The following is a 21407-nucleotide window of genomic DNA, read 5'->3' as shown; positions in this document are numbered from 1 at the left end:
CTTTTTTTCTTAAATAACTTTTATTTCAGCAGCTGCATCAATATCCAAAGAGTCACAATACAAAATAAGACATTTACAAAGAAGAACTATACATAATAATTTATTACTTAAAATCTCCTATATTTCTTTGGTGGGCTAATATCATCTGGACAGGACTGCTCTGCTACAGGCGACAGCTTCCTTTTCTCTTTTTTCAAGGGGAAGAAGAAAGGATGTTTTAGTGCTTCTTCAAGTGTAATACGTTTAGCTGGATCATACTCCAACATTTTTTGAATGAGGTCAAACAGGTTCTCGTGGTCAGCATCCCTGCATGTCATGAATTCCTACAACACCACAAACACTGTTTTATTCATATCCTAATTACAGTTCTGTCCCCCTGAGCCCTTTTCCCTTCTATCATTTTACCTTCAGTGGTTTGCAGCGCCTTGCAACATATCTGCCTGCAGAACTGTGCTCGTCCCAGTCCAGCTGGTCCCGATGGAAATATTTCCGTTTCCTTCAACAAACAGCACAACTTGTTATTTAAAACCCATCTGTCCCCTTAAAACGTCTTTACTAGCATGTTTCCTCCCACAGGGAAATGATCTGACAATATCCCACTAAAGCAAAGGTAGGTTGTTAAACAAAGTAAGAAGATGAATTCACTTTTTTCCTTCTTGTTAAACCAAACCTGGAAATACTGCATTTAAAAATGAAGGAATCAAGGCAGAGAAAAACAAGTGTAATTACCTGGTTTTCTGTATCATGTGATTAGGCAAAGGCCCCAGTATCCGTTCCATCATTGCCAGGTGCTCTTTGCTGTCATGAGTCTGAAGGAAAATAAACATTTCTCTTATCCTTAAAGTAAATTACCACGATGTACACACTAACCTGATTTCTGGATTGTACACTGCAAAACAGTAATGACTCTCACATGAAGAAAGAGCCTGTAGTCATCTTCTTCCAACAGTAACTTAAAATAGATATTTTTTTTCCCCTCCCAATCCTGCCTTGCCTTCTCTTTGGTCTTAAATTTCACCTTCAAGTACTGCTATCAAAACATTCACATACTTGAATAACATCTGCTGCCAGTGAGAGATGAAGCTGCCTCTTATCCCTTCAGTGGGGCAAGGCAGAGAAGGAGAGCACAGTGTTTTGCAACCCCATTTTGCCTGGGGTTTTTACCAAGCTGCAGTACACTACACGCACTGCGTCTCCAAGGCTCTGTTACGTACCGGAAATACCGTGAAGCCAAGGTAGTATTCTATGAGAATACAGCCGATGCTCCAAACATCACATGGCTGTGCCCATCCCAGTGCTGTGAGAAAAAAGCCCGGAAACATCAGGGTTAGACCAGGCTACAAGCAATCCGACAGCTCAAGGAAAGCGCATGTATTTCTGTAGCACAGCTGAACAGGATAAAAAATCTTCCAGGTGAAAGAGATCTGCGTAACACACTTCAAAAAGCTCATTACTACTATGAAAACATGAAGTATTCTGCCCAGCCAGGCACAGTCCTGAACAAGACTTTTTTTTCCAGTTTTCCAACTGTGATCACTGCTTAATTTATCAGCACTGAACAGAAAAGCATGCTATCTCTCTTGGACCAAAAAGAATACTGACCTAAAATAACTTCAGGAGCCCTGTAATGTCTTGTAGACACCAGAGTGCTGTGATGTTCGTCATCGTATGTTGCACTCCCAAAATCCACCACTTTGATGTCTGGATTTTTTAGTGTGCGCTCATCACGTTTCTGAAGTGAAACATACCGTGAGATGTAAACGATGACAAACCCAGAAGGCTACAGGGAAGAAGGGAAGATGACAGTGACTTACCAGTCTGGGGTTATATTCTTCTACATAATCAGACTGGACGAATAAAATGTTTTCTGGTTTCAGATCCGTATGTGTCAGTTTGTTCAAATGTAAAACTACAAGGTAAGAAATAGATAAGTTAGCAGTCCCATGGAGAAAATGAAGCAAAAATGAAAATAACATACATACATATACTTACAGTTCACAGATTTGCAGATCTGATATGCCATTTGTCTAATTTGGTCCAACCTAAATGGCAAAAAGCCATTCTCCTTAATAAAGTCGTAAGTACTGAGTCCCAGTAACTCAAAAACAATGCAGACATGGCCGTGATGCTCGAACCATTCCAACATCTGGACACAGCGACTGCAGAAAGCAGGAAAATAGAAATTTCAACAGTAAGTAATACATAATGCTGAGAGGTGTACATCACATGACATGGAGAGCTTCACGATCACTGGTGTTACAGAAAGTGACATCAGAGCAATCTTGAAGACAAAGTAAGGTACTTACTACGTATTGCTGGGGTCTGATGCATTTAAATGTTCCAAGACTTGTACTTCTGAACGTGCTGCGTCAGAGTACCTGTCCACATTTTTTACTATTTTCACAGCTACATGTCTACCTCCCCTGAAATAAACAGGTTAAACAGTCATTAGAAGGAGTAGTTTCAATTGTTCCTTAATTACCACCATATACATTGTATAAAAACAAATGTAACCTATGAACCTTAGCAGATAAAGCATTTTCAGAGAACAGCTTAGGCAAGAAGTAACTTTAAAGTCCTTACAGACTGCCCAATGCGTTGCTCATTTATATCCTTTTATATTTAAGCACAAACGTGTGCTTAGTTCACCTCCAGGGGCGCAGCAAAAACTCTCCAACATCAAACGGCGTATGATCCAAAGAACACGCAAGAAACCTTCCCCAAAACAAATCTGTTATGCCAAAACGTTAAGAAATACACAGAGCAACATACGAGCCAGTAAGGATAAAAATAAAATCTTTCTGAGAGCACTTAATGAACTGTGATTCCATCAGTCCAACAACTGACAGGTTTCTAGAAGAAAGACTTACGCTTTGTGATCAATGCATTCCACCACCTTTCCAAAAGCTCCTTCACCCAAAGTAGCAACAATCTCATCTATAAAGAAAACAACCGTCAGCTCCAGAAGTCGTTAAGTTACTCAGCCATTAAAAAAACCAAGCAAATAAAAATAAACAGAAAAGGCTAAATCTATCACTGAAGGTTATTCTAGACTGTGCTTCTTTAAAAATATCAATAACTAGGTTGAGAGATGTTATCGGACAACTCTCATCAATGCACATTTACAGGTATCTCATTCTAACACATTAATTTCATTTACTAATTTGGGATTAAAAAAAAAAAGGGGGAAAAGGAAAAAGAAATACATTTAAGTTCTCCAGAAGAAAATTAACGATCCCCCCTCCCCCAAATAAAACAGAACAAAAAGAAAGAAAGAAAAGGCTGCCAAAGCCCCCTGGCATCTTATGCTAAAAGAAATTACTATATCTGAATGTTAATAAATTTTGAAAAATATTCTATACATCTTGCACTTAGTACGTCTCCACTCTGACAGATCAGGTGACCCTCCTCATCATCCTCTACACTCCTGGATCTTTTCCTTCGAAGACTCCTCTGGAACGGCACCGAGATGGTCAGGCCAATCAATAAACCCGAGTCAATTCAGGTCAGAATACGAAATTCATTCAGCGGGGAGATATTCAGGCATTCAGATACACGCCAGGCCACAAACGGTTGGCAGGAGCAATTTCAAATTCAGTCCCCGGAAATTCACAGGGCACATAGTTTATGTTACAGGAGAAAAACATGGCAAGGAACAAATTTTCAGATGAGATACTCAAAGTGGCAAGGCAATAAATACAACATTGTTTTTTCTTTTAAAAGATTGGTTCACTGAATTTTCATTTATGTTTTCAGTGCCCTTATTTCTTATAGCAAAAGGATTTAATAATTACGTCATATAGGACAGCCTCATGGCTAAGTGAAAATACCCCTCTTAAGTGAGTTTAAAATTACTGCTTTGAATATTCATTAACAGCTTTTTTTTTTTTAATCACAAAAATACCATATATATTTACTTCAGGCTGTCCCAGCTGAAGATATTAAACTATAAACCCTGTCTTTAGCTTTTTCAAGTTAAATATACGATAACGATTAGAAAAACTGCCCTGACAGTCACTGTACTTATCTAATTCTACAGATTTCATTCAGACCTAAAGCATTTTATTTAATCGGTACCAAAAATTGTGTGAAAACCTAACATTATCTCCTTGCTATTTCAGTGATACGTACTCAAAAGCAAGTCTGAAAGTTCGCATTTGGACTTTTGAGTAGGGCAGAAATAAATATTTGACATCATAATGCATTTCTAAGGCACGAAAGTGATGCCTGCAGAAATATTCCATTTGATGGTTTCTACTCATTAACTGGCTCAAATTACAGCCAGCGAACAAAAGGCAAGCTATATTCCATAGTGTTACAAGCATAACTAAACAGCATATGTTCTCTAAAAGATCAAAAAACAAAACAAAACAAAACAAAAAACCAACACAAACTAACAAAAAGAATTATCAATCAATATGAACAAAAGGGCTAATCTACTAACATCATTCACAGACTTCCCCAAACTCCCCAGTTACTGCTGCCCAGCTGGGAACTTATCTCCCTAAGACACGACCCCCTCAGTTATAACTGGACAAACCACCTGTGAGTGATGGTGGTGGTGGCAGGCGCTGTGCTGCGTCCTGTGCAACTGCTTGTAGCTGCCCTTCCCGCTGCGGCCCAAGGACCTGCTGCCGTGTTGGCGGTGGGCGCTCTTGTGCTCGCGGTGCTGCTGCCCGCTGTCACAGCCCTGTGTGTGCTCAGTCCTGTACTCCTCCACATAGCGCCTCCGCTTGTGGTGCTCCCGGTCATTTATGGATTTGGTTTCTGAACATTTACTACAAGCAAAAGAACACGTAAACCCAATTAAATCAATTCCTGCATCCCCATAAAGAGTTGACCGATTTGGAAGGGTCCCTTAAAGATCACCTAGGCCAATGCCTCTGCAATGAATAGACTCCTACAGCTCCATCAGGCGCTCGGAGCCCTGTTCAGTCTAATCTCAACTGTCTCCAAGGCATCCACGGCCTCCCTGGAGAACCTGTGACAGCATCTCACCACCCTTACTGTAAAAAGCTTTTTCCTTATACCCTGCCTAGATCTCTCTTCCTTTAGTTTAAAACCATTTCCCCTTTTTCTGTTCACCACAAACCCTGATAAAGCCTGTCCCTTTCCTTCTTAGAGCCCCTTTTTGGGTACCACAAGGCCAACTTCAGGTGTCTCCGGAGCCTCCTCCAAGCAGAACAGCCCCAGCTCTCAGCCTGCCCTGGTAGGATAGGAGTTCCCTATCTCGGGTAGTCCTAATCAAGCCATTTCTCAAACACGTCCACCACAAGCTGCCGCTGTGTTCTCCAAAAGCCATACGAGTACAGTCAGCCGCACGCACAGGCCCGCAGGTACCGGAGTGCCGCAGCCCTCACCTGTGAGGCCTCTTGGCCACCTCGTGCTTGTAGTGCCTGCCCTCCTGGGCACCGCTGGGCGATTTGCGCTTCCCATGGCGCTCACTGCCGCCGCGCCGCCGACCCCACCCGGGCTGGTCGCTGCGCTCGTAATTTCCCATCTGAAACCCACACAACATTTTGTCCTTCGCACCGCACGCCTAGACGGGGCGTCCCCACGGAGCGCAGAGCCCACACGTCCAGCGCACCCACCTTCCTCCTCCCTCCTCCCCCCCTCAAACGGTCGCAGCCCCAGCTCCCCACAGCCCAGCCCAGCCCCACGCCGAGCCCCGTTCCCCCCCCACTGCGGCGGCCGAAGCCATTTTCTCTGCCGCGGGACGGACACGCAACATGGCGGACCGGGGAGGCGGGGGCCTAGAGGCTCTCCACCGGGGCCTCGCCGACGGGCAAGGAGGCGGCCCCAGCCCCGCCGCCGGGCAGCGCGACTCGCTCCCGTACCTCAGCAGCCCGGGTTGCCGCCGCGCTCTCCGACTGCCGCCGCTACGCTCTCTTGAGCCGTCGCTCGCTCTCTCGAGCAATCGCTACCGCCGCAACTCAGCCACTCTCAGCTCTCGGCCGCGACAAAATGGCGGAGCCTTATGGCGCGAGCCGTGCGTCACACAACGGGGCAGGGCGGAGGCGGAGCCATAAAGTGGGCGGAGCTTCCTCGGTGCCCCGCCCGCCCACCGCCGCCCCGCCCGCCCACCGCCGCCCCGCTGCGCGAACCCACTGTGCAAAGACAAATCAAAACGTCGTGTTCAGCCCACCGGCAGAGAGTTTTCTCTGTCTGGTACGCTGCTTTCACCTAGGGGGAAAAATTAGACAGGGTACTACTCTTTCTGCAAAAATGATAAAGTAAGGCATGTTAGTGTTGACACGGGAAGGTTTCAGAAAGCTGGCAGTCTGCAAAGGCCATTGCTTCAACATCGTACTGCTATGAAAAATGGCAGAAAAGAGAGATTTGCAAAAATATATATATATATCTATATATATTTGAAAGTCTTATTTTACAAGCAGGCAACACTTGGAAGTCAAAATCAAGTCAATAAAAGTCAACGCACACCCTGGAAACACAGGTTTGAGGAACCCAAGGCTCCCCTATGACAATTCATAAACAACATCACAGCTCCCAGAGCCCCGCGCTCAGCACACCAAGGTACAGCCCAGCTCCGTAGCCCCGTCTGATGGCACACCAAACACCCCATCCAGCAGTTGGTCTGACCAGCCTCTAAAGAATGTGTCACAACTTGGTGGCTACAGAGCAAAAGGGTTGGCATGAATGGTGATATCTTTGATGCGAACATCATTCAGAGGTCGATAGGTTTTCTCATTCACAGGCAGCTTCTCCAGCTCATCCAAGGTCTCCAAGCCATCAATCACTCTGGAAGAAAAGCAGAACCGCTCGGAATCTCCTATCAATCAACTTAACTTCCACAACAGAGGCATCTCAGAACACCTTACAGTTAGCTAAGTGTCGTAGTGCAAGGATTCCACAAGTAAACGATACAAATAAGGCAGCCAAACACTGCATATGGCACATAACCTATGACTAACCATAGCAGCAGCCAGGTACTGGCCACACCAAACTTCTCTGTGCATTATTGAAATCCATGGCTGGAAAATCAATTTCCAAACCCGTGATTATAATCACTAACTTCTCACTCAAAGACAAGATTAGTAAGAACCATCCATAATTGCGTAAATCTAATGGCACAATGGCGTTCATTGCCACATTCATCACTGCACAGATAGGCCAGCAAAGTTCCTGTCAGAGTGTCTACTCATCTCTAAGATGTCAAAAAAAACCCAACTTTTGATCACACCTCTAAACAAACTCAACAATGAAAGAAACATCGGTGCCCAGGTGCCTATGAACAATGCAAGTGGAAGGGAACAGCATTTTCAATTTTCACCCATTTCCTTTGAATATCTAAGTCCCCCCCAAAAGAACCCACTTTTGCTCAGTAAGATTCACAGACTTAAAAACAAACAAAAGAAAAAATATTACCCTGATTTTGAGATCAAAAAAGCAGTATTTGAAAGACAACCTAAATGTGCTTTAAAGATGGTATATTACTAGCAGCTTCTATTAACATGAGAATATTTTAGACTAACAATGCTTCTTAATCCCATCTCATGAATTGCCAGTTCCAACTACGCAGAAACACGATGACCATTCACATTTCCAGTTCCACAGCAGACCCTTGCTTCTCAGCAAACCCTAATCAGTGTGCCTAGTTGTTTTGGAGTTTATGTAGACCAGGCTACACCCATTTGGGCATGGTACAAGACAGCAAGCAGCAACAGTGAGCTTAAAGAAAGAAAAAACCCACCACCAACTCAGCTCTATTCTTAAGGTAATTTTTAATATGCCAATTTCCACTGATTTCCCTACCCTCATGACAAATGGAGCAGCATTTTGCAATGACTGATCCTGGTGACAGTAGAAAGCACACTTTCAAATATACACATCCAATATTTTGAAGAACTTCAGATCTGAAGCATCTAAATTTGCATTGCATGTACTTCTACATATACATGTCAATTAAACACTATGACAAGGAGGCATACAGGAGGGTCACTCACTTCCCAAAAACAGTGTACTTCATATCCAGGTGTGGTTGCTTGCCATAAGTGATGAAGAACTGTGACCCATTGGTATTTGGACCATTGTTTGCCATTGAAACCACCCCACGGACACTATGCTGAAAGACAGAAAAAAAACTCGAATAACCAATCTCCCATGAAAGCAGAACTGCAACACGTACAATGTGTTCAGCGACATGACCACCAAATCACAGAATGGCTTGGAATAGAACTTAAAAGCTCACCCAGTACCACGCTGTGCTGTAGGCTGGCTGCCACCCATCAGATCAGGCTGCTCATGGCCCATCTAACCTGGCCCTGAGCACCTCCAGGGATGGAGCATCCAAGTGATACTCTTCCTCAGCATCATCATTACTATTAAAAACTTATCTAGTTGGTTTCAACCAACAACATGGCAACATAATTATGGTATCACAACTCACTAGCTCCTCAAATCTACTTCCGCAATTAAAAGACACTTTTTCTGCCTCTGATGCATTAAAAATACTATATTACAAATTGTTTCTACTTCTGTTTTCCCTGATGAGAACCCTCAAAACTAACACCAATTAATAAGATGCCTATTTCTGTTTTAATAACTCCTCCTTGATTATACTTCATTTTGCAATTACAAAATGAGTATTTAATCCAGCACAACACTGAGCATACGCCAACCTGTAGAAAAAAATTAATCTGAAAACAACGGCACATTGAGAGCACAAAAATACCTTTAGGTATTCACTGAATTCATCTTCAAATTTCTTGCCCCAGATGCTGGTTCCTCCTTTCCCAGTGCCTGACAAAGAAATATCACAATACACTACTGGATTTTGAGATTGGAAAATGCAGCAATAATATAACATTGTAAAATTTTACAATAAAGGCCCCAGATACATCCTAATGTGCTTGAGCCAGGAACCAGGTTCTTGTGTCTTAATAACAAGAAGAGCCATAATTCTGTGTAATTGCATTTCCAGAAGCAAAACAAAAAAACCTGATATATCCTCAAATTAAACTCAGTACAAACAGACGCATATTTGAATTAGACACTCTCCCAAACAGCTGATGCTGCCTAGCTCATTTTCCCAATTGCTTTAGAGGCAATGTAGCTCTCCAGGCAGAAAACAGAGAAACCATAGCAGCAACTTTTACTGTTCAACTGCTGGTGAATCAGCAGAGCCATCATAATCAATGGAAAGAGCAGGAAAACTAAAATTTACAGAATGCTCTACTACTGCAATAGATCATTTAGAACCAGATAATGGCTGCTTCTCTGTAAGCTCACATCATTAAAACCTCTATTAGCAATAGAAGATATTTTAAATTAACTTTATTTACATTTTGTTTTTATAATTATTACCGATGCTTACAATTTCTTTGTATTTCTTGATATTTTAGTTACGTTTTACTTTGATATTTATGTATATTTTTCTATAGCGAGACTGCGACAAAAGAATTTACCTAATGGATCCCCTGTCTGAACCATGAAGCCCTTTATATTCCGGTGAAACACACAGCCGTTGTAGTAGTTACTAGCACAAAGAGCCAGGAAATTCTAAGGATATGAAACAAACCACATCAATAAAATAGAAGTAACATTCCCCCATACTAAAATGGCAAGAAAAAACAGAAAAAACACTTCTGCCTTTGCTTGGCTTTAGGTTTTTGCCACTGCTATAAACAGTACCAAACACAATAAAAAACATCTATAGGTTATATGAAAATTAGGCAACAGTGAAGTCATTTGCACATAACATCAACAGATAAGACGAGGTCAGAAACAGGTCTGATGGGGCTTCACTAGTCATAGAGTAGCTTGGGTTGGAAGGGTTAAAGATCATCTTGTTCTAACTCCCCTGCAGTGCACACAGGTGGACATCATGAGGTAAAACAAATCCAAGTGCAAGCTCTTGCACCTGGGTTGTGGCAACCCCTGCTTATCAGCACAAAATGGGGGATGAAAGGACAGAGCCAAGCCCAGCCAAAATGGACTTGGGAGTACTGGGCAGGGGCACTGGATAGATGACCTCTAAGGGTCCCTTTCAATGAAAAAGATTTTATCATTTTGTGATCTATCATCAAAAGAGAAACAGCTCTAAAACCACAAGTCTTTTTTACAAGCTATATTTTTAAGACACTGCAGTTTGTCTTTCCAGCTCCTGTTTCCTTGGTTTCCCAAAGAATAAAGTTAAGATGGGTTGAAGAATCACTCTTTGGTGAAACCCACTGAGTAATGCAATAGAACGGACATACAGAATTATGGTTAAGTTGCTCCTTTGACACTGTCACAGACAAAAAGGATTTAAATAAGGTTGACTGCACAAAGCCGTCTCACCTGAACAAATAAGAGGACTGAGGCATGTCCACAAGCATCATTTGCATTCACATTTTTATTTTGTAAAATGCGTTTTGTAATAAATAACTTCAAGCCTCATATTTTTGTTTAGTTAAAAAGTAGCCAATTTCAGTGCAAGCTTAATTTTACTGCAGAAAAGAAAACTTGGGGTCTCTGACAGACTTGGAGTGATTCTTAATTCTTTTTAAGAAGTCCCATCTGTTTGAGTGTGAGCAAACCAAGGCAAACGTGGGAATCCCAGACCACGTCCCATGTTTCATCCTAAGGGCAAAGGACACTTTGAAATGCACGAGAAATTAGAAAGAAACAACTCTCAAGTAAATACTTCTTGGTGAGAAACAGGCAGCAGAGCTTTAGGCTCTATGACACAGCACACAAGAATACACTCTCCAACAGGTTCCATGCCAACTTAAAATGGAATATTCCACTATTTGAAAATGTTGGAACAGCCACTTCTTCCATTCTATAGTCTCCACCATTACTGCTTTGCTTCAATACTACACAATCCCACTCCTGTTTTTCAACTTACTTCACATGTTTTTGGCGTTCGCTCACAGAACAGTTCAATTTTAATGTCTCCTACATCAGTGTGCAGCGTGACAGCCTGAGAAAGTCACAAAACATAATTAAGCCAGCAATGAAGTGCTAGGAGCTGCAGATCAGATTTATTTCCTGCTCCTATCATGAATAGGAACAAGTTCCCATTACATACAACTGTTGTGTCAGTATTTGGCCACAGGCAACCTACTGTCACAAAGCTTCCACATTTCCACTGAAATTACCAGAATGCATTGCTGTCAGTTACTTCCAGGCCAAACCAAGTTTGCCATAACAATGCAGAAGCTCCAATTTGTGCTGTTACACTTCAGAGACAAATTGTTCATCTGTGAATTAGACCTACACTGCCATTTCACTGCAAATTTGAAGAATCAAGGTAATATTTACTTTGGGAGGTGCATATACCCTACTGGTTTACAACCAGGAGAAGAAGTGATGGGCATTATTAGACTAGAGCATTCTGAGTGATCAGGCTAACTCTGAACGGCACTACACACAGCGTGCCCCCACAGACAAGTAACTCTACAAAACTTCACATTTCTCTTGAAAATTTATAAACAATCTTCACAACATTTTAAACGCCACCTACCCAGCCACTAAGGCATGGGTCTCCAACCTTTTGGCATGCCTGGGCACATCGGCAAACAGAAATTGTCTTGAGTTGCATATAAAATATATAATATTTTATATATATAATATATTAAAGTATATAAATAAGAGAACCTTTTTACAAATACATTTTTATTATTTAAAAAAATAGCAATAAAAACATAAAACCAGTGGGATATTTGACCCTGTTTTTCTCAAGCATAATTTAAGTTTAAATTTCAAATGATGTTTTGGTTTGAAACAGCACAGGTAAGTTGATTTTCACCTTGAAGACATACATTTAACTCATTTAAATGAGTGGTCAAATCCACCAAAAATGCTAAACGTGTGAGCTATTTTTCATCTTCAAGTCTGACACAAATTTTCATTTTGATTCAATAAAGGACTTATTTCAAATCATAAAGTCTTCTTAGCATTTTGCTCTGACTTAGCCACCTTCCTTCAGAAAAGTAAACGATGTCCCCATAAATCAGCACCAACGCTTTTAAAGAACTCCCAGAATTGAGAACGATTGGACTCTGAAATTCACAGCTTTGATGACGACTGGCATGTCGTCACCATTTTTAAAGCTTTCACACGTGAATTTTCTTGATGTATGATGCATTGATATTTCACCAAACTGAGTTGCCAGTGACCACTGCATCATCTTCTATTAACTTTCTAAATCCCTCTCTTTGACCAACCATCACCAGGGCACCATCAGTACCTATACCAGACATGCTAACATAGGTTAAAGAATATCACTTTAATGTGGTTTTTTTACTGCTTCATACAAATCAAAAGATTTAATTAGTGGCACCACATAACCCATTTATTCAATAACATTATATTCGTCATCAATAGCTCTAACACAAATGCAAGCTGAGTTGTAGCTGTACCATCAGTACTTTCATCTATTGTCAAATAGAAAAAAAAAAAATTCTTTTGATAGATTTTCCTGCTTCCTCCATTTGCCAGGCTAGTGAGACAAACCGATTTCAGAAAAATCAATTTATTTTTTTTTTGTCTGGACAAATTATATCTGCCATAATTAGCATAACTACTTAATAAACTCATCAAAAAACAGCTCCGAGTTTTTTTTTTTTCAACCCACGTAACTAGCTTTTATTATAGAGTCTGCTTAACCTGTAACTTTTTAAAAAGATTTTGTTGCACAGGAGAAGCATCTGTAATGGCCACGAAGAGTAGCAGTACACACAGTTTAAGACACACTCCTGTCTCGAGCTGTAGCTTGCCGAACTCAGAAGCCTCTAAGCATACCGTGGAGTGTACACGCAGAGGGCCTCGTGCCTGCATCTCCAACAAAGCTTTGGTAGGAAAAGAAGCAAACCGGTATTAGCCAAACAAGGTTTGAAATCGGCTGTCTTAGAACTGAGAGTCTGACTGTATTTCAGGCTGATACAACGGTAAGTTGACCCGTTTTCTTTTCGACCTTATCTTTCGGAAGTCTAAAATGGAAACCTGCACTTATCACTGCAAATTCTACACAGCTCAGTGCACAACGCATCATCTGAGAAGCAGCCATTCGCTTTCCAAGACGCGAACATTTCCGAAAGCACAGATGTAAGAAGTGCTATAGTTCTTACCATGCCTGCTCATCAAAAAGCTGAGGTTGATGCATATACTGCAAACGCCTGCAAACGAAACACACAATGCTCGGCTCACCCTTCCCCCAGCCGCCAGTTCTTCTCGATTCCGAAGCGCCCGTGCGACTCCGCGCTTTTTCACTACAGCGTCACGGGCAGCGACCGCAAGCAACCGCGGGTTGAGCCGCGCTCCGCCGGTACCACGCGGGCGCCCCCCAGCCTAGCATGGGCTCCGCACGCCCGGCGCCGCACAAAGGCCGCCCCTGGGCCCGGCGGAAGCGGCGGAGCCGTGAGGAGCTCCGCCCCGCCCAACTGCCCGCTTCGGCCAGAGCCGAGCGCTGCTCCTGGCGGCCCTGGGCCTTCCGCCCGCCACGCTCCGCTCAGCGCGGAGTTCCGGGCGGAGCTCTTGCTGGCCCGACTCCCGTCCTCTTCCCCTCCCCGCAGGTTCCGCATGCTGCTGCTCTGCCGGCCCCTCCGTCTCATCCGCGCTGCGGGCCGCCCGCCCTCCCGCTCCATCATGAACCTCAGCGAGCTCGTTCCCGCCCTGAATGACTTCGCTTCCCTCTCCCTGGCTGAGAGCTGGGACAACGTGGGGCTGCTGGTGGAACCCAGCCCTCCCCACGCCGTGCGCACCCTGCTCCTCACCAACGACCTCACCGAGCAGGTGATGGAGGAGGCCGTGCAGAAGAACGCAGACCTCATTCTCTCCTATCACCCTCCCATCTTCGCTCCGCTCAAGCGGGTTACGTGGAGGACCTGGAAGGAGCGGCTGGTGGTCCGCGCTCTGGAGCACAGGATCGGGATCTACTCACCACACACAGCGTACGATGCCGTACCGCACGGAGTCAACAACTGGCTGTCCAAAGGACTCGGTGAGGCTGGTCAAAACAAAACGACACTGGGTGCAGTTACTCAGCGGTATTCGGCACATCCATCAAATTATCCCAGGTGGGAGCCTTGCCTCCCTGCTTTCCTTTCCTCGGTGTGCTACAAACCAGCTATGAACACCAGAGGACATTTCCAGGTGCCTGGATGCTATTGGACACAGAACAGGTGCAGTGCATTTACTGTCTATCCTGGTTAAAGAGGTTAGGCTGCTGAGTTTAAATCACTGCCTGTAATTCATAAACTTATAGATAATCGCATTGTTCCTACAGGACAAAGTATCTGAAATTCTTTTAGACTTTTATCTTCTGCTGTGGCTTATAAACGAGAACAGGTGTGCTTTTTCCAGCCTGCTTTACAAACCAGAAATGATTTTTTGGTACAATTGTTAGGATAAAACTTGAATGGTATGAAGAGTAACAAATTAGACGTATCATTCAACTTATTTGCACTTAACAGGACAAGAGTCCTGAGTTCTAGTCAGGGAAAATGGATTCAAGTGCAAAATCTGTCTAAAACTGCACCTCTTTTGGTGCATAAATCAGTATCAGCCACAGCATTCAGCTTTCTAAAACCAGTCCTTGCTCTGTTTTCTAAGGTGCCTGTACTTCTGTTCCACTGCACCCATCAACCGCTCCAAGCTATCCGACTGAGGGCACTCACCGGGTGGAGTTCTGTGCAGACACTGTGGAGCATCTAGAGACAGTGCTGTCCAAAATCAAAGACATCCCAGAGATCTTCTGTCTCACCACTCTCCCTGTCAGGTATCTGCTTCACTCTCTAATGTTGTGTTCTTTCTGTTGCTAGAAAATATGAAGTTGCTGGAACTGTGTTTTAACATTTGTAAGCACTTCAGTCCTCTGTGCAGTGCTGCCATTCTTCTTCAGCAACAGATCCATATATTCAAAGGACAATTATCTCCTTCTGATCAATCCATGTTATACTAAATAGTAACTATCAACTTCGTGTAGCATCACAGGGATTAAAGTGGTGAAGAATGTTAACAGTAAATACAAAATAAGAACAGTTGAGTTAAATTCCCAAGTATGTTTCCTCCAGGAGAGCAGACTAAGCTAGACTGTTACGTCTTTTTTTCCCCTTTGTCTCTGCAGCAGGCTTCTGCAACAGAACACCTTTATTTTCTATGAATATGATGCTGAAATTTTATCTATCTCTTAGCAAGTACCAAACACATCTTTCCTCAGGGTTGATGGGGAGGAGCAAACACGAGTCAGTCTGAACTGCTCTCAGAAAGCACTGCTGGAAGTGGTGGCGTTATTGTCCCAGAACAGCCTTCTTTATCGCAGGACTGAGATTCTCTTATTACAGAAGGTAATAAAATTGTATATTGCTTCCAGTGAATATAGTTTGTGTGAGCTGAGTGCCCTAAAATTTCCAGCAACTGCTGGCATTACAGGTTTCCTTTGCTGCCTATCAGTTCTCTGAAATATGGCCCGTGGGCATTTAAAGCCATGTCCATTTTCCAAAACAATGGAAATAACTACATGGCCTGAACTAATTCTAAAATTGGCTCTAACAGCCAGTGTAGTTAGTATGTTACATTCAGTAACATACATATTTTTTCCAAAATGTTGAGAATTGTTTCTCCTTAATGCCCAATATACTTATTTTTGTACACTACGGAAAGTAAGGTGAACTTCTGGAGTCAGCTTTCTCACAGTAATTTGAATTTTTCTCTTCAGCCTCTTCTTCCGCATAGTGGAATGGGACGTCTCTGCACACTGAGTGAGCCAGCCTCCTTGTCAGACATAACTGAGCGCATCAAAAGCCACCTAAAATTACCCCACGTCCGCCTCGCCGTGGGGGCAGGCAAGACACTTGGTAATCAAACCTGCCAGTAACACTGCCCATCTGAGCGGGAAAAAAACACACATTGCTTGTATTCCAGGAATTCAAGCAGTGTGTGTGTGTGTAGGTGTGTGAGATACTGCTGCCTTGGACAGCTTTACTTGCAAACAGTATAAAGGGCTGTCAAAGACAAGAGGCAGCCTTTCAGAATGTTGGTGATAAAATCATGCAGAAATAACATTGTCTGGAACGTCATTTTTGACTGGAAAATGTTTTATGGTGGTCATCATTGTGAAGCAGGCACAGCATGAGCTGAATATGAAATACCACTTTTCATTATTCACACAATGACTGAAGATATTTTCCTCCATTATATTAGACTTAAGTGTGTACTGCCTCATAATATGACCCCTTTTGCAACTGACTGTTAAATTTACCAGCACCTTAAAACTGTAAAGATGCTTTGTGGTATCCTGAACAAACAACCATCAATGTTTTTATGAGAGAAAAATAGCAACAGAGAAGGTAAGCCATCTGTGTCAAACTGTGGGTCACTACTACAACTTGGAGCAAGTATCCTGTCAGCCTAGCTATGAATCTTAATTTCCAAGAAACACAGCTGTTAGAATTCTTGAGAGCAAATTTGTTGAGAGATCTTTGCATCTTATGGGACAGAAACCTTGTTGCAAGCCTCTTAGCACTATCAATTGCATTTTTATCTTTTTTGAAGTTCCTTGTTACGATATGGGATTGCAGCATATGGTTTTGCCTATACCAACAGTAGTTATTTGGCAACACACTGTAAAATCTTAATTGAATTTGAAAATCATGTGCCTTCCTCCCTACCCCTTTGTCAGGAACATAACATATATATGGAAAATTAAATTTTGTCAGTATGCCATAGCTTAGAATCAGCAGTCATAGCAAAAACATATTTTTAATGGAATGGAGGAGCACTCAGCTTTGCACTGAAATCAGCCTTCTGAAAGCAGTTAGGAGGCAGTACATCTCAGAATGAAAATGCTGCCTTAGTGGCATTGTTAGTTTGGAAAACAAATACAGTGGAGCTTCAGAGTCCTGGAAGGAGCAGCAGCCAATTAGCTGCTCCTTCCAGTTCAAATACCTAAGTAACAACACCTCACTAAAAAGAACTAATCTGCAGTAGCCAACAACCAGCCATGGTGTTGGAGTTCTCTGCCAACTCTCCCACCTCTTGTAGAAAAATTCCTACCCATCTTTTTGGTACACAGAAGATTTTGCTTATTATTACAGATGCTCTGGGCCTTTGACTCTTACAAACTGACTTTTGTGTCTTTTCCTCCAATAAATTTACACTGACCTTAAAATTAAGGTATTGATATTGGTATTGATATGAGGGCTAAACAGAGGAAAAGTAGTTAATTATGGCACCTTGTATCCTGCAGATTCTCCAGTGAAGAAAGCTGCTCTGTGTGCTGGTTCTGGGAGCAGTGTCCTGAAGGGAATGGAAGCTGACCTCTATCTCACAGGTAAGAGACTTGTTTTGTTATCTTTATAAAAATAGGCACTAGGAAAAGAGAAAAGAGAGGGTTGTCTGGCTGTTGAAAGATTTGGCAAGAAGCATTACTTGTTAGAACTGAGAAACAGTCAATTACTGGAATAACAGAAAAATAACATTAGGGTAGAGGTAACATGGGTCAGATGGCTGTATCACATAGTGATGGTTATTTGAAGTAAACGGTACTATACATTCTTTTTTGTTTTTTTCCCCCCCCCAACACAAAATCAGTGATTGATGGCAGAATCTCTTGCAAATTTCAGTGTTTCTTCTTTGGCAAGATACAAGTTGTTTCCCCAGTTCCCTACAGAATTCTCAAATAGAAAGTGGGAAACAATGTTGTCTACAGAATCTTTCCAAGGAAGATGTGTAACAACAGCCACTGTATCTGCCCAAAAGGACACAGTCCATTATCCTCTTTCTGACAGGGCAGAGGATACTTTCCACAGCCTGCTCCACAACCTGAAGAATGCCTTGCATTGTGTGCTTAATTCAGTCAAGTTCTTTGGCAAGGCACATCTGGTCTCCCCTCTAATATACAGCACTACAGAGCTGACCCTCAGACAGTTCTTTGCACAGCTTCCTCAGTTGCTGACCTTCGTCGTAGCAACCCAGTTGAGCAGATGCATGACACTTCCAAAACCACTCTCTGCACACCATTTCCTGCCCTAAGTAGCAAAATACACCACTATTCAAAGACAGCACAGAACTTCTGTGGTTTTGTCTCAGAAGTACATTGGGGATATCAGCTGAATGTCCTTCAAGGGACACCATAATAGGAGCATGCTGTACTCTGACACTGAGCAGATGGCATTGCTTTTTCCCTTATGGACTTCTTCCCAGCTTCTAGCTGAGATTCTGAACACGTTACACAAATACATTATTCACCTCAACTGCAAGAAATTTACATGATGTTTCTTTCTTCACATGGCAGGAGAGATGTCCCACCATGACGTTCTGGATGCAGTTGCCAATGGTATAAGTGTTATTCTGTGTGAACACAGTAACACTGAGCGAGGCTTCTTGTCAGAGCTGCGTGACATGCTAACGATCCACCTACAGAACAAAATCAACATCATTCTGTCTGAGAAGGACAGAGATCCCCTCCAGGTGGTTTAAGAGAGAGGAGAGGGAAAAAAAAATGAAGTGAGAGAGCAGAGTCAAGAGTTCAATAGTATCCCACACAGAGCTATCCACATGCAAGCTGAATGAAGATGCTCTGAATTGGTCAGTATAGCATTGCATTCTGTGTTCACCCGATGGTTGGACTATAAATAGTCATCTATCAGATACATAATAAATGCTTGTTTCAGGCTACTGAAAGATGATTTACTCAATAAATGGGCTCTTACTTGAATAAATTTACTGTTACAATATACTATTGTTACATATATTTAATAACCACACCACTCAAGGCTTAGAGGGGCAAAATATAAAAATCTGACTTAGCTCCACTTTCAAGCATACACAGCAGTTCTCCCTTACTGTGGTTGTGTCAACACAAGCCTCTCAAATTTTAGCCAATAAAGCTCTCAATAATAGCTAAAGCAGTATTGACCATGGTTTGCATTAACAGTTTTAATAAGACATAGCTCATAAGTATATGCAGAGCACAATTCAGGCATTTGGTGCTAGTATTCAATTGCAAAACCTACCATTGATACAAAAGTAAGGGTGGTGGTTGCTTTGTTTTTTTTTTATTTATTTGTTTTTCAGTGGAGGGTCCCTCTATTGAAAAACTTTGGAAGTATTTTTTTTAAATATGCTATAACACTTCCCATTCTCAGGCAGATTAATTAAATATGTTTTTGCTTTCTTTTAAAAACAATTCCTATAGTTGTGACTCTCAATTACAGGATTACTACAACTGAACAAGTAGATTTCCGTTATCAGTAATGATTGGAAGGGTTTGATGTTTCATTTGCTTCCTTTTTTTTTTTTTTTTTTTTAAGAAAAAAAATCTCCCTGTTAAGTATCTTACTATCTCTGCATTACATGCACACTAGAATATTTAAACAGGCTGAAAATACTTCCATAGCAAATTAATAAACATCTGAGTGGCATCTTTTTAAATTTAGTTAATAAAACTGGCTGATTTAGCTAGGTCTTTTCTGTGTTGCATACAGCAACTCAGTGCATTTGAGTCCTGTGTGAACCTGCAACTTAGACTGAAAACTGCATGAAGATTTAACTGCAGTAGTTAAAATCATCAGGATTCTAGGAAATATTTTTCCGTAACTTCGACTCTCTCAGCAGAGGGTCGAAGAGAAGACCATGCCTTTCCTCAGTGGAGCACTGCTAGAAGTACCCTAATAAAATGTCAAGATGCTGTGCTACCTAGACTTTCCTAGTGGTCTTACACACAGACACTGCCTTGGAGGCAAATCTCTCCAGAACTTTGATGTGAGGCTGTGACCAAACGCTTGCCACCACAAGCTGTACTTCAATACAACTTAATCACACTGTCAAGCATTTTAACCCCCCTCTTTCATACCTTCCTTTGCTCTCTCCTTCAATAAAACAACTTCAAACCATGACACCACCAGCCTGCTTCACTTCAAGGTGTTCAACCTTGCAGGCGTACTTAGCAAAGTGATGTGATTTACAGGGAAATCTCAACCCACACAGTACAAGGGAACTAGTCATACTTCTTCAAACTGACTGGCATCAATTAATTAAATAAAACCTCGGTAGAAGGCAGCATCTCTGCAGCCTGAAACAAGTGCTTACATTTCAGTTTTTTCTACCAGAATAAAAATTGAATTCTTAGGCATAATGGAGGTGATGCTTTAAGAGTAATTGCATGTCTACCTCCATTTAAATACAAATGAAAAAAGATGGCTAAATTCACTATTATCTGAAACCGCTAAGGTGACATAAAGACAATCATTCTTATCAACGCCACAAAGACAGCTAAAGATCAAAGTGAGAGAAGATTTCTTCCTTTCCAAATAAAAAGGGGCTGTCAGAGCATTTGTTTTTGAACTCTGCAGCTAACGTAGCACTGGACAGTTTTAGTGGATCCAACGGTAGCCTAAGCAGCAATAGGAAGGATCCAACGTGTTTTGCAGACTTTTAGAATTGCAGCCTGTAAAACACAGATGCACATGCCTCCAAAGTAGAAAGTGATAGAATCAGTCAAGTTGGAGGGCCAACTCCCCTGTAATGAACAGAAACATCTACAGTTAGATCAGGCTGCATGGCACCCGGTCCCGCCTGATGTTGAACTTCTCTAAGAACGAGGCATCCACCACCTCCAGGCAACCAGTTACAGTGCCTCACCACCCTTATTGCAAAAAAGCTTTTTCCCTATACCCACTTTAAATCTCCCCTCTTTTACATTGAAATCATTTGCCTTGTCCTGTCAGCACAGACCCTGCTAGTCTGTCCCCTTTCTTCTTATAGCCCCTCTAATTACTGAAAGGCTGCTCTCAGTTCTCCCCAGAGCCTTCTCCAGGCAGAAAAGCTGCAGCTCTCTTAGCCTGTCCCCATAAGGAGTTCCATACCTTTGATCATTTTTGTGGGCCTCCTCTGGATGTGGTCTAACAGGTCTATGTCTCTTCTACACTGAGGACTCCACATCTGGATGCAGTACTCCAGGTGAGGTCTCAACACCACAGAGTAGAGGGGCAGGATCACCTCCGTTGATGGGCTGACCATGCTTCTTTTGTTGCAGCTCAGGATCCAACTGGCTTTCTGGGTCACGAGGGCACATTGCTGTCTCAAGTCCAGTTTACCATTCCACCAGTACCCCAAGTCCATTTCAGAAGGGCTGTGCTCTATCCTTTCATCCCCCAGCTTCTCGATAGTGGGGACTGCCACGATCCAGGTGGACTGCCAACAGCTCGCCATGCTACTTTTCCAGCAGATGTCAGGATGGTTGAAGCCCCCCAGCAGGATAAGAGCCTGCAATTGTGATGTCTCTTGTATTTAGAAAAAGAAGGCATCATCAACAGGCTCTGCATGATCAGGCAGCCTGTAGCAGACTCCAACTACAAGATTTCCTTTGCTGCCTCAGTCTCTAACTTAAGCATAGATTTTCGACTTGCTTGTGGCCATTCTTCTGGGACAACTCTTCACACTATTCCTTCTTGATGTAGAGG

The 21407-nt window shown here is 42.5% G+C and overlaps 2 protein-coding genes across 8 annotated transcripts; one reads left to right on the top strand and one right to left on the bottom strand.

The window, feature by feature from the left end:
* Window position 1: 1 nt before the first annotated feature.
* On the bottom strand, window positions 2-17292 carry LOC128077296 (peptidyl-prolyl cis-trans isomerase-like 3). Of its 7 annotated transcripts, XM_052676327.1 has the most exons (18): window positions 17178-17292; window positions 13886-13951; window positions 13074-13121; window positions 10850-10924; window positions 9426-9519; window positions 8693-8760; window positions 7965-8083; window positions 4544-4778; window positions 3363-3453; window positions 2871-2937; window positions 2307-2423; window positions 1993-2159; window positions 1815-1909; window positions 1603-1732; window positions 1215-1297; window positions 730-809; window positions 406-496; window positions 2-323 (listed from the first exon to the last, which is right to left on the bottom strand). In XM_052676327.1, the coding sequence occupies exons 3-18, from the start codon at window positions 13074-13076 to the stop codon at window positions 108-110; spliced, it is 1731 nt and encodes a 576-aa protein (XP_052532287.1). In that variant the 5' UTR covers window positions 13077-13121; window positions 13886-13951; window positions 17178-17292; the 3' UTR covers window positions 2-107. The 7 variants fall into 7 exon arrangements, with proteins under 7 accessions (XP_052532287.1, XP_052532286.1, XP_052532288.1 ...); XM_052676326.1 differs by lacking the exons at window positions 13886-13951; window positions 17178-17292 and having other exon boundaries at window positions 13074-13343; XM_052676328.1 differs by lacking the exons at window positions 13074-13121; window positions 13886-13951; window positions 17178-17292 and adding an exon at window positions 13153-13343.
* On the top strand, window positions 13075-18682 carry NIF3L1 (NGG1 interacting factor 3 like 1). The gene is made up of 6 exons (XM_052676342.1): window positions 13075-13945; window positions 14557-14722; window positions 15164-15290; window positions 15662-15800; window positions 17192-17275; window positions 18239-18682. The coding sequence occupies exons 1-6, from the start codon at window positions 13075-13077 to the stop codon at window positions 18421-18423; spliced, it is 1572 nt and encodes a 523-aa protein (XP_052532302.1). The 3' UTR covers window positions 18424-18682.
* The last annotated feature ends 2725 nt before the right edge of the window (window positions 18683-21407 follow it).

This window comes from Tympanuchus pallidicinctus, unplaced genomic scaffold, assembly GCF_026119805.1.
Source record: "Tympanuchus pallidicinctus isolate F22 unplaced genomic scaffold, pur_lepc_1.0 scaffold15, whole genome shotgun sequence".
In the NCBI taxonomy this organism is placed as follows: Eukaryota; Metazoa; Chordata; class Aves; order Galliformes; family Phasianidae; genus Tympanuchus; species Tympanuchus pallidicinctus.
Note: the sequence above shows the minus strand (reverse complement) of the source record. Positions and strands in the feature narration are given on the sequence as shown.